We start from the raw sequence: 13,073 nt of genomic DNA, 5'->3' as shown, positions 1-13,073 counted from the left end.
TACCCCACATGTGTCAAACGCAAGGCCCGCGGGCCACATCCGGCCCGCGAGATCATTTTCTTTTAACGGCCTGGCGATATGAGGCGCCGATAAAACACAAACTACAAATCCCATAATGCAGCGCAACAGCTGCCTTACCAAACGATAGGCAACCTGCGATCATTCCCACGTCAATTGTCACATCAATCAAGCGTCTGTTGATGTATACAACCCTAATTTCAAGTCAAAGCTAGCCCCTAACAATGGTCAAGTGAAAAGTTGATTCTGAAAACAGAGCCTTTCAAAACCGTTGGGAGGCTGAGTATATATGTTTACTGACATTACCGGTAAACTTGTGTGTCTTATTTGTGGAGCTAATGTGGCTGTAATTAAGGAATATAACCTAAGACGGCACTACGAGACAAAACATCAGGACAAGCTGAGAAACGTGAATGCAGAGCAGAAGCTACACAAGGTAGAGGAGTTGAAGAGGAATCTGACATCACAGCAGACGTTTTCACCAAAGCGAAATCACACAGTGAAGCTGCTGTGAAAGCAAGTTTTATTGTGGCAAAGGAGAAAATCAGCTCAGCCATTTACCGAGGGAGAGTTTCTGAAGAGCTACATGATTTCAGTGTGCGACCTCTTGTGTCCAGACAAAAAGCAGGTGTTTGCAAATGTAAGCCTTAGCAGAAATATGGTTGCTGATTTTAAGTTCAAGTTTATTTATTTAGGAATAATATTGTATCCTGTCTGTTTTCATCCATATTTATTTTCAAAAAACGTTTAGTTTTAGTCTATTCAATAAATTTTTATACTGTTCGGCACCGACCTAAAGTGTGCTTTGAGTTTTGGCCCCCTGTGAGATTGAGTTTGACACCCCTGGTGTAGGGTGACCTGGCAGATCCCTGCTCCATTATTATGAGTATATCTCTCAGCTATCATGTCATTACAAGCAAGAGTAATGTTTAAAGAGAGGAAGGAGGAAAACCCAGTGCACACTAAAGTCATCCTGTGTTTGACTGCACAAGTGCAAACACAACATGCATGCCTGTTTTCTTATTTTCTGGGAACATAAAACAGGTTTTGTGGAGAATTTTCTGGAAAAGCCAGTCTCTCAGTTCCCCATTACAGACAGCTGCGTAATGTTTGAACTAGTAGTGCATTTTAAACTTGGACAGTGAAGCATGGCTCCTCATTGAGATAAAACTGACATTTTTAAGGCACAGTGATTGTGGTTTAAGTCATATATATAGTACTGTATGAAAGTTTTATTCTTCAGTTAACTTCATACAACGTGCAGTGAACAGAAGTCCTACAGCAGCCTTTCAACCTGCACTGTTTCCCCTCAGTACACATAACGTTTCCAGGTACTGGGCGGGGAGAAGCTGCCACAGTCGTTCTGGGGATTCAAGTTGTCTCAGTGTCTCCTGTCTGCGTGTGATCCCAGACTGGCTCCATGATGCTGAGAGCAGGGGTCCAGACCATCTGCTGCATGGCTCCTTGTTCTTCTGGTCTCTGAGTGTTTGGGCTTGTTGTCATGCTGCACTGACTGATGAGATGCCTCTTTGATGGGCTTTTGTGACAGACAAGAATCTAAAGTGCCTTAAAGGTTTTCTCAGTACTGTGTGTTTGGCCCTGGGTCTGGTCACTAGTGCAGCACTAGCCCGCTTCACATCAGCCCAAGAAAAGCGGCAGTGTAATTAATAACATTCATTAGGTGTGTCGTTCGCAGGATACTGGTGTTGTGCGTACTGGGTATATCAGCTCAAAATACATGCTGTTTAATGGTTCTGTTAAAGGAAAACTATGGTTTCACTTAAGAGTGATTTGGGTTCTGTGACCAGAGCTACGAAAGCAGAGGAGTTGTGATAAACTGTTGTTTTCCTGTAAGACTTTATAAAAACAACTCAGACTCTTTAGAGACCTTGTGCACCTACGGCTCTGCTGTGACTGTGTGTTCAGGTACACTCAGCTGAATGGTTGAATGTTGAAGCTGAGCCAGGAGCTGAAGGAGGAGCAGGAGATGAACCGCTGTCTGAGAGCCAATCAGATGCAGCTACAGACGCAGCGGGCAGAGGAGGAGTGCAAAGGAAAAGAGAAGAGTGAGTAGAGAACAGACTGCAAGGAGTGGGTTGTCTCCTAACCGCGAGGTTGGCGGTTCAATTCCCGGCTTCTCCAGTCACCATGTCAAACTGTCCTTGAGCAAGACGCTGAACCTCCAGTTGCTTTGGGTGATATCACCAGTGTGTGAATTTGTGAGTGCTTGGGAGTGTGAATGGGCAAATAGTGTGACAGCGCTTTGAGTGCAGTGTGTAGAAAAGCACTATACGTATATAAGTGTAAAACCATTTACCACACAAGAAATGATTTATTTTTATGAAGGGTCCATAAACATTCTTGATAAAGTAGGTTGGTAAACAATCTACTCTCACCAGCCACTCTATTAGGTAGACCTTTACGATTGTATGGACTTCAGTGTAGCACTTCCGCCTTAACATCTGTTTTTATGAATGTCTGTGTAAAATGTCAAGGCAGTTCATCTGATCTGAACAACGTGGTGGAGCCACGCTGATAGCATGGCTAACACTGTTTCTAAACTGCAGCCAACTTATCTTTGCTGTCTCTGTACCGGCACTTCTTGTTGTGTACCAGCTGACATGTGTGTTAATACCAATACATCTGCAACCAGCTACCATCTGCCACTAATATTGTCCTAGCAGTGAGTCTGGATTCACACGGTCGACCCGCTACAGGGTTACTGATTGCTTCAACATACTTGATTTTAGTGTTGTGGAACATTTCCCTCCTTTCCTTTAGCGGCAGCACCAGAAGTAAGTACAACTCCTTCCTGAGCTCCATCACACATATTATTCTGTTCCTGCAGCCTGGACGACACACATCTTCTGTCAGTATAGGTCTATTGTGAAGTGTTCAAACAGTATGTGAGAGACGAACCTCCAGAGAATGATCAGCTGAATGTGCAGCTGCTCTCGGCTTTACACTCAGCTTCATCTCACTGTTTGGTGTCAGACCACAGTGTTACTGTTAAAGTCCACAGGCTCCAACAGGAAGCAGCTGTGTTCAGAGCAGATGCTCTAAACAGCCCCTGTCCACGACCTGCTCAGCAGCAACCAGCAGATAGAGCTAGTTAGAGACCAGCTGGGGAACACAGTGGAGCATTTAGAAGCTCCAGAGCCAGAGGTTTCCCTCAGGAGGTGGTGGAGACCAACCCCGGGGCGAACTGAGAGGGAGCACTGGGCTGAGGCCCATCAGGGGGACACAGACACATGGAGCACGTTGATCTGTAGCTGCTGGAGGTGGAAAGAGTCGCCTGATTGCTAACAAGTTCAATTTAAAATATGTCTGTTATTCACAGCTTGTTTGCCCTGTTATTGCAGTTTTAAGAACATTTTTATCTCTGAAAGTTGTAGTTACACTTTTAGCATGTTTTCTTCTTGAATGTATATTTAAACTCTGTGTCGTGTGGTGTTTCTATAGGGAATCACAAGGACACAACAATAGCAGAACTGCAGGAGCAGCTGAGAGACGTGATGTTTTATCTGGAGACACGGAAGCAGATTGAACACCTGCCTCCGGAGGCTCACAGTGAAATCCAAGAAGGACAGACCAACAGCGCAGCCACCTCGTCGGACGTGGCTGGGAGCCTTCAGTTCAGTGTCTTGCCCAAGGACACTTCGACACGTGGACTGGAGGCACCGAGATTCAAACCTTCAACCTTCTGGTTGGGAGACGACTGCTCTACCCACCAGTATTATAGGAACCCCCCCGCCCCCAGCAGCACTTGGCCAAAGCAGGGAGGAAAAACTCCCTTTAATGGAAGAAACCTCCGACAGACCCCAGCTCTTAGTGGGCGGCCTTCTGCCTCAACCGGTTGGGGTGAGTGGACAGAGGAGAGTGAAAACAAAAGAAGAGGAGGAGAGGGGAGACACTCAGTTAGTGATGTGTAGTGGTGGCATATAAAAATAAAACAGAGCAACATAATTAAAGTACTGGAAGTCAGCAAGGCTTCTGCTGGAACTAAGTCAATTTAATTAAGTGAATGAATAAATAACTCAGTTTGATTTTTCCATAATGTCACACTGAGGCAAGTCTTTTTAATAAGCTCATCTGTTAAAACTTCCTCCAACGTCTGTTTTTATGTCTCCTGACAGCTCTTAACAAGTTATGGCACCTTATGCTCTTGTAACTGTTGGCAGAGACAGGAGTGTTAACCTCACTGAAGAAAGCTGATAAAATGCTTTTACTCCTGAGTCTAAGATAATTTCTGACCAGTTAACATTGAATTCCTACACTGAGGTAAAACTGAGGCCAGCCCAGCAAGAGGGGAGAGTTTCTGAAGAGCTACATGATTTCATTTCCAGGTTTCTGTTAACACGTTATGCTGAGTCACTGGGCCAGTACGCTGCAGCCTCCCAGTCCTGTAATTTCTCCCTCAGGTTTTTCCACTCTAACCAGAAAGATGCAAGTCTGTCCCACTTGTTGATTTGATTTCTCAGACTTTCAAACCCACTGTCTCGTGCTTTCATGTTTTTCTTTAACTTCTCTGCTTGTCTCCCTCCTCCTCTCTGTCCACCCCTGTCTTCTTCTCCTAATCCCGCCACCAGACCCCAGAGTACATCATCCAGGCATATAAGTACGGAGCGTTTGAGAAAATCCCAGACTTCATTGTTCTCACAAACAGGTTGAACTAATTGCTGCACTTTGCCCAAGTCCACACTGAGAGGATGCTGCTGGACCTGTTCCTCGAGGCTAATATGTGAGAAAATACTCAAAACACAGGCTGAATGATAGCGATGTGTGCCGTGGAGCCGAGTCCTTCACTTTGCTGTCGTTTCATACATCCTTTTCCAGTGTATTGAGTCTGGAGGAGACGGGTGAAGGCCATGTCTTTGTCTGCAGTGGAGGATGACATCCCCTGGGATAATATGAGGGACAACAGAGACCTAACAGTTTTTACCAGCTGGGACCCTAAGGAGAGGTACATGATTGTTTTCATGATGTTTTTACAGGAAGAGGCACACGTAGAAGTCCTCATGCTACAGATCCCTCACATTTCCCTTTCTGCTACAGATAGCTGACTGATGAGCACTGGCGCTGGTCTCTAGAGGAAGAGATCATGTGGACCGAGTATACGCTCTCTAACACTTCGACTCATCGCCTCTTTAATAATATCACAGTGACACAGCTAAGGGTAGCATGTTGACTTTCACACAGCCTTGTGAAGTAGCTGCTCTATCTGAGCAAGCTAGGATTTGGTTTAACTACCGGCTTAAATCGTTTTGTTTTTTTTAAACTCCTGCTTCAAGTTCTCTGCGAAGGAGAGCTCTTCGTGCAACCAATAGAGAAGTCCTCCACCCCCCACCCCCCTATTCATAAATTCATATTCAATAATTTAAAACTTCTCCTGGCTGCCTTTATGAAGGACATCAAATTGCTAATTGTATATGTTTCTACAAACTCATTTTAGTAAAAACCTGGATAACACATTTAAGCCTTTATGTTTAATGGGGAAATTTGATACACACAAAGCCAGAGTGATATCCCTTAAACCAAATAATCATCATCCTGCATTTTGAGGAAAATTGCAATGACAACCACAAATGAAGAAAATATTCATAGCTAGAATATGTATTATAAGTTGTTTATTCTTCTCTACTTATTTTTATAATTCTGATTATTTGTTAGTTTACTCTTCTCTTTAATAAGAAGCTATGCCTCACTTTTGTTTTGGTTGGAAGAGATGGTGCAGGTCGCCAGTCTATCACAGGGCTGACATGTAGACAAACAACCACACACTCACTCCTGTGTTTCAATTTAGAATGTCGAGTGGACATTCTCTGCCCTCAAGAGAATAAAAACGTATGCCAGGAATACGACTGGACGGACTGGACTCGCAGCCTTGGCCTCCATGGCTATAGAAAAGGACTTACTGATGGAACTGAGAGATCATCTTAATGACAGTCACTGAAGTCTTCCTGCGCAAAGAAAGGAGGATGAATTTCGTCTATAAATAAATAGTATCTCTGGTGAGTATGACATATTTTATTTCATTTTTATTATGTTTTTGTCATGTTATTAGATAAATATTGTTTCTGAACTGCTCCAGATGATGTACATGGCACAGTTGCGGTTGTAGTGTAGAGGTTTGGAGTTGTCTTAACTGGCTTTCTTGCTTTAGTAAAAATGGTATTCATCTTCAATACGCAAAATGCCTCTCTCTTTCTGTAATGCCACACTTTGTTATGCTGTGTTTTTGTATAATATTGGTGGTTTCTATAATTGTGACGTACAGTGGTGGTATTAAGAAGTGAATTAAGTTAGGTAAGTGCCCACTGAAGGCCCAGGTACCAAATGCACAGCCCGCCACTGGTAGAATATATATTCTACCTATGAATATTTTTTTCATTTGTGGTTGTCATTGCAATTTTCTCCAAAATGCGGGATGTTTTAAAGGTTTTCTTATACTTTACCATCTTTAGTAAATTAGCCAAAATGTTTAATTCAAAGAAAAACAAATTAATATTTGGTTTAGGGGATATCACTCTGGCTTTGTGTGTATCAAATTTCTCCATTAAACATAAAAGCTTAATTGTGTTATCCAGGTTTTTACTAATATACAATTAGCTTTTTATAAGAAGTGAAAGGTAAAACATGGTTTTTCACTGCTCATCCTGTTAACTGAAAAGCTCTCCATTTTGATAAAGACATCTTAAGAACATGAAAATCATTATACAAGATCGCTCAGAGAGAGCATGTACCTCCACCAAGGCAAAACATTCACTCACACAAATGGTCCCGTGTGGAAAATGAGATCCAGAACAACACAAAATGTGTCCTAAAATCCTTAATCTGGATCGGATCCAGATCATCTTTTAGGGTATGATAGGTAGTTATACTGTACATCCTACCTGAACATTTCAGGGTTGTATCTTCATTATAGGCCAAGTTATGGCAGACAATATGCGTTAAATGGGGTTTTCAGTGTCTCTGACAGAGCAAGACACGGCATTTCCCTGTGAAGCAGTATCTCTGCCACGTCATAATCCCCCTCTTATTTTTGTTTTTTCTCAATATTAGAAACTTTTCACATCAAACCTCCCTATGTGCATCACAATGGAAGATGTAGATTTCTTCGTAGCTGTTCGTAGCAAGTCCAATCACAACTACATGGAAAAAAAATAAACATCTTATAAAGGCCAAGAATCCAACCTGGAAACATTCTCAGCAGCTGCTGCTAACATAGGGAAAAGGGGAAATTCTTCAACTGTGTGCCTTTTTAACAACTGACATCAAGTTCATTTTGCCATGTTTGGATCTACTGAATTGGGTGTAAAGTAGCAAATGCTTTTTGAGGATTGTAGATGTTAATGTAATAATAATGAATCTGTGACCTTGAGAAACAGCTACCCACTATCCCCTGCAGGTATTTTTGTAATATTCTATATCTTTGTGGTAGAGAGAACAGCCATGGTCTTAATCTTTTTAATCCAGTTATGTCTTAAATTGCATTATCCCATTATCTTGGGATAATTGATTAACTTGTTATTGCTGAATAATAACAGGATGAATATCTTGTTTTCACTAGATGAAATAGGTGATTTTTCTCGATGAAAATGAGCTAACCTAGTCTCAAGGAAACGCATATTATCTTGATGTAACTGTATTTTTAGACACTAATAGCATGGCTTGAGGCACTGTTGGTCTGCATAAGTAATTATAGTGATTAAAAATTTAAGTCTTAACATACTGGTTTTACTTCCTTGTGATTCTTAAATTTCTAATTTTGGTTCACTGGATGGAGCCGTATGTCCAGAAATGTAGACTGCCCAACTCTGAAAACAACGTTGGTGTTTAAAATGCAGCCACGGTATGATTAGGTTTGCAAAAGGAGCATGAGCCATCTTCCTCCTTTCACTATTGAAGGTGATACCTCATATAGAGGTAGCCCTCATTAGGCCTTAGGGGTTCAGTGTACTCCTACGTAGTCACCTATCCATTATCTGCTGCTTTTCCAGGGTTGGAAAAGTAAGTAAGTAAGATAGTCCAGACGTCCCTCTCCCTGTTGACATGTTCCAGCTCCTCTGGCAGGATTCCAAGCTGTTCCCAGGCCAGTTGAGATGTCTAATCTCTCCAGTATGTCCTGGGTCTGCCCCGGGATCTCCTACCAGTTGCCCCGAAAGCCTCCAAATGAACATTCTCCCTTGTATCAGGACTTCACTTGGGACTTTAATGTCAAGACTTGAGATGTACTTGTTACTTGCAAAACAAAATGACCTAGCCTAAGATGGCACCGACGATGGCAGCCTTGGTTACTCACGCTCTCTTGTGTTTGTTGTTTTTCTGTGTTTTCTCGGTCTTTTGCAACCTATCCTGGATTACTTTTACTGCCTGTTTATACTGCTTAGCTTGTTGCTTGTTAATACTGCTTATTTTGTTATACTAGCCTTATGCTGGTTTACTGTTTACTTACCCCTTGTAATGGGATATGTGCATGCACATTGAGAGCCGATATACCAGGGTCAAATTCCTTGTGTGTCCGACACACCTGGCCAATAAAGCAGATTCTGAGAAATGACTTATTTGTTCCACCTCTGGCAATACTCAAAGTTTCATGATAACTTTCTTTGTGCTGTTTAATTACGAGTGACTGCAGTTGTCAAGTTGACCCAGCAGTGTCCAGATGTGTTCAAAGGTTCACAGGGACATGGTCACTGCAGAGACACCTTTATGCAGACCATCAGGGAGCATAGCTGTGCCTAAGGTACACAAACACATGCGTCTATGGCTCAACACACACAGGTTTTCTCTTGGTATTCATAAATTAGAAAGAAAAAAAACACCACCAGTGTCTGTGCACCTAGGCATTAAAATCCTTCTTGCAACATTCCTGCAATAAAATGATGCTGTGTTAAACTTCCATGAGCATCCACCTGTGTGTCTGACATGTCATTTGAAACCCTGAAAATCATGCTTCTTTTGGTTGTTTACCTTTTTGACATTATACAGGTTTTAGGAATTTTAGCTGTATTGTTGCTGGTGTTTCAACTAGAGCCTATGTGGAAATAGTCAATATGGTAGCAGTACTATATAGCTGTCTACATACACAAAGGTTATTCTATAATAAGAGTATACCGCACAATAAAAGACACCAGGGTAAAACTTGTCAAATTAGATTGTTGCAAATGAAAAATGCAATTTGCTAGGGATCACCAACATGTGCAGTAAACGTGGAGTCCCCGCGTAGGGAAGTCATATTTAACATTCTTTGAGTTCAGGATGGGTGGAAGTTTCTGCATGTCAGAAAATACAGTAGCATGTCTGTTGCAGAGCAGCTGACTAAACTGAATTTTTAATTACGTTCCAGCAACTTTGTTCTGTATGTACTGAGTGACAAAGATCCAAACAGATTAAGATGTACATGTGGCTGTATCAGCATAACATGGTTAAAGAAAATACGAGACTACTTTATTTGTGATCTGCTTCTCCATCATCAGATTTTATTGTAGACTCAGTGTTTGGGGCGCCATAGTAGTTTGTCCCATTGATGAAATAAAAACTTGCTGTGTGATACTGAGTGCCAGTATTTCTGTTTTTAGAAGAGTGTCCTCTTGTGGCGTAAGGAGATCTGTACAGAAGCATCTAATGGACATTATCTTGCAAAATGTATTGACAGGGAGATGAGCAGGAGCACAGACCTGTTTCTCTTGAGCCACTGTACTGTCTCAGGCCTTGTAGAAATCTGCTGAAACAATAAGCAAATGGAATATTACATTTAAATATGGTTTATGGACAGGGTGTGCAGGAACAACAATAACCACAACATGTACAATAGTTAAACAGGTGTACCTAATAAAGTGGCCGGTGAGTGTAAATTTAAACTATTGCACATTTAGTACGGGTTTTAATTATGACATTACCTAATCACATTTGACAGACTGGGATCTAAGTAAATGTTGTGAGATAAGCCAAGATTTGCGCTGTAGGAGATCATTTCAACGTGAACATCTGTGCCTTATTTTTTTCTAAGCCTGGAGTGATATCCGGTACAGCTGGAGATAAAAAGGCAAATTAATTACTTGAGAAGCAGCATCAGCATCCACTAGGACATAACAAACTGTCAGGAAAAGGGAGCATGAAAGGAAGAACTACTGTACCTTCACACCCATGTGATAAGGAACAACATTACCACCCTCTGAATGTAGAATAAGAATGGAATTAGTCAAGGTCTTTAAACTGTGCAGATGTATGAGAAAATGTTAAGTCAAAAATGAACTGAGTAAGATGACTAAAGTTCATTTAGCATCGTTGCATCATATTCTTTTGCACACTGTTCTCTGCACAAAGGCAATAGTTTTGAAATGTTACAATAGTAATAAACCCAGAAGTAGAATAAGCCTTTGTTGATCATACTTACTTGTTTTAATTAGAATTTTAGACAGCTGTGTTTTGTGGAATACAAAACCTGACGGATAAAAAAACATTTAAAAAAAAAAAAAAAACTGGCCTCACCTTAGTGAGCGGATGATTGGTTACAAACTCATCAATTCTTGTGTTTGGAGCTTTGAGGATTAACGCATCAGCAGCAGAACCTGATAATAAGGACAGTGAAGTACAGTAAATTTAACATTTCATCTCTTGCACTGAGCAGTTTTTACCCATCTGCCCTTGAAGGCTCTTATTCGGGAAGATTAGACATCTACTCAGGAGGATGGTGGGTAGAGTTATGTTAGGAAGAGGCAGATGTTTTGACTTATCACAGCGGGGAAAGTGAAAGTGTTACTAATAACATTAATGATGGCTCTTATATTCATGTGCTCCAGTAAGCCACAACAAGACTGTGTCCCACTTCCATAAGCTACTACATACTAACTGTACAATGTCAGTACTAATCCTTATAGAATACCTTTGCAGTTGATAGAAAAGAAATGAAGGCACTTAATTTTTTTTGTTCTAAAATGTCGTGTGAAAAAGATCTATTACATGAGGCCACTGGACTGCAGGATAATAAGTTTATAATTTATAATGAGTTTATAATTTGTCCCCCACTGACAGCTGCAGCAGTGGAAAATAATAGAGGTGCAAGTCAAACAGTACATGCCCACACATTCTTGAGATAAGGGGACTAATCAGTCATAATGAATTGTTAAAATCACTTGTGTGGAACTACAGTGATTATGCGGAGCCTTTAAAGATTTACACTCAACTTGCTCTCATTTGTTGCCACTCTACAAAAAATGTAAAGGAGTAGATTACTACACATTTACAATTCATTTTCTACTAATATTTTCATTTGTTTGTGTTAGTGCCATAGACAGAGGATGTTACTGGTTAAAGTGTCTGTAGGAGAAACTGACCCAGAGCCAAGGGAGTGTCCCCACAAACAGATAAGACTCCCTCTGCTTTGTTTCTTTACCCAGTGGTACAGGTAGAGGGTGTCACTGGTCAATCCAGCTTCACTTGGCTCCCCAGTGGAGTCTCCAAACCCTCAGTGAAAGACATGAAACCTCATAGTCATGATCGACAGGACAAAAAAAAAAAATCACTAACATGATATCTATATCTACTCTGATTAAGATGTAAATGTGCATCTTTGTTTTGTTGACACTTACTCATTGTTTGGGGACTCAGACCCCAACGTTGTGTGTATACTATTTTAACTGTATGTAATGAAGTTAAGTATCTGGGTCACGTTATAAATGATGCTTTGACCTATGATGGGGATATGTATCGGCAGTGCCACATGTTGTATGTGCAAGCAAATGTATTGGCACAGAAATTTGGTTCATGCTTGGATGGGGTAAAATTGACTCTATTTAGAGCATATTGTTCGTCTTTGTACACTGCCCATCTATGGTCTAATTATAAAAAAAGGCGGTCTTTGGAAATTGACTGTGGCTTATAATGATGCCTTGAGACTATTACTGAAAAGGCCTAGATGGGTGAGTGCCAGTGAATCATTTGTGTCATATTGAGTTAGTACTTTATCAGGTGTTTTATGAAACCGGATGTATAAATTTATCTGTCGCTTGAATAGCTCTGAAAACCACATTGTTTTATTTTTGACTAACACTGCACATAGTGACATGTGATATACATCAGTACTCTGGAAACACTGGTATACTTGCCTCTTAAAGAGATAGTAGTGTACTGGTTGTTGTTTTGTGGTGTTTTTTGTTGTTGTTGTTGTTGTTGTTGTTGTTGTTGTTGTTGTTGTTGTTGTTGTTGTTGTTGTTGTTGTTGTTTTATTGTTTGTTGTTTTTTATTATTCAGAATTTAGACCTTGAGTCTGCAATAAAGTTTCTATCTATCTATAACTTAACTGAGGCGTGAGGACATAACTTTTAATAGGGGATACTTTGCTACCTCTTTGTGGTCAGATATAAGCACATACACACATTGTACAGTATACTGTAGAACACCAACAAACTTAGGCCTATACTGTCCTGCACTGAAGCCACAGACATTTGTCTGAGTAACAGCATATGCCAACCAAAACGTTTCCACGCGTCAGCTGACAGAGGAGCTAACCAAGCTCATATGATTAATAAAAACCATATATGTATTACAAAACAGCAGATGTAACATATAAACAGATGAAATAGCAACCTCAGGCCTATAAATATCACGTCTTACGTCACCCTACAAATAACGCATGCGCAATACGAAGTGAAAGCATACGCACTAATATTCAGCGTTTACTAGCAGTGTCTAAGTTAACTAACAACAATCATGATCTCAGGAACATACGGAATATCGTGAAAAGGACACTGTTATTCCTTCACAGCCTAAAAGAAACACCAGATATCCCTGAAACTGATATTGAGCGAAAACGGAAGAAGAGAGAAGTGAAACCTCTAGGCTGGACTGTAGTTTTTAGAAGTCGTTTCAAACTGTTGTCAGACTCCGCGCACTTGCTTCCTGTTGACAGTGACAGTTAACTAAGTTGCTGATCATCGAAATACAATGTGAGAAGTATTGGGAAAGATACTCGAACCGAGGGCACGTAACAGCGAGCCCAGCGGACTCTGTGTGTTGTGCTTGTTTTCTACATGAGTCTGTTAGCAGGATGT

At 40.9% G+C, this 13,073-nt stretch overlaps 1 protein-coding gene across 1 annotated transcript in view; it reads left to right on the top strand.

Moving 5' to 3' along the window:
* Positions 1-1,966: 1,966 nt before the first annotated feature.
* shrprbck1r (sharpin and rbck1 related) overlaps positions 1,967-13,073 on the top strand; it is a 22,158-nt gene continuing 11,051 nt past the window's right edge. The window contains exons 1-2 of the mRNA XM_020609630.1: positions 1,967-2,084; positions 3,481-3,659. Of these exons, the coding sequence (XP_020465286.1) occupies positions 1,967-2,084; positions 3,481-3,659 (297 nt within the window). The remainder of the gene's footprint in view (positions 2,085-3,480; positions 3,660-13,073) is intronic.

The sequence above is a fragment of the Monopterus albus genome, unplaced genomic scaffold (assembly GCF_001952655.1).
Source record: "Monopterus albus unplaced genomic scaffold, M_albus_1.0 scaffold100.1, whole genome shotgun sequence".
NCBI classification, from domain to species: domain Eukaryota; kingdom Metazoa; phylum Chordata; class Actinopteri; order Synbranchiformes; family Synbranchidae; genus Monopterus; species Monopterus albus.
Note: the sequence above shows the minus strand (reverse complement) of the source record. Positions and strands in the feature narration are given on the sequence as shown.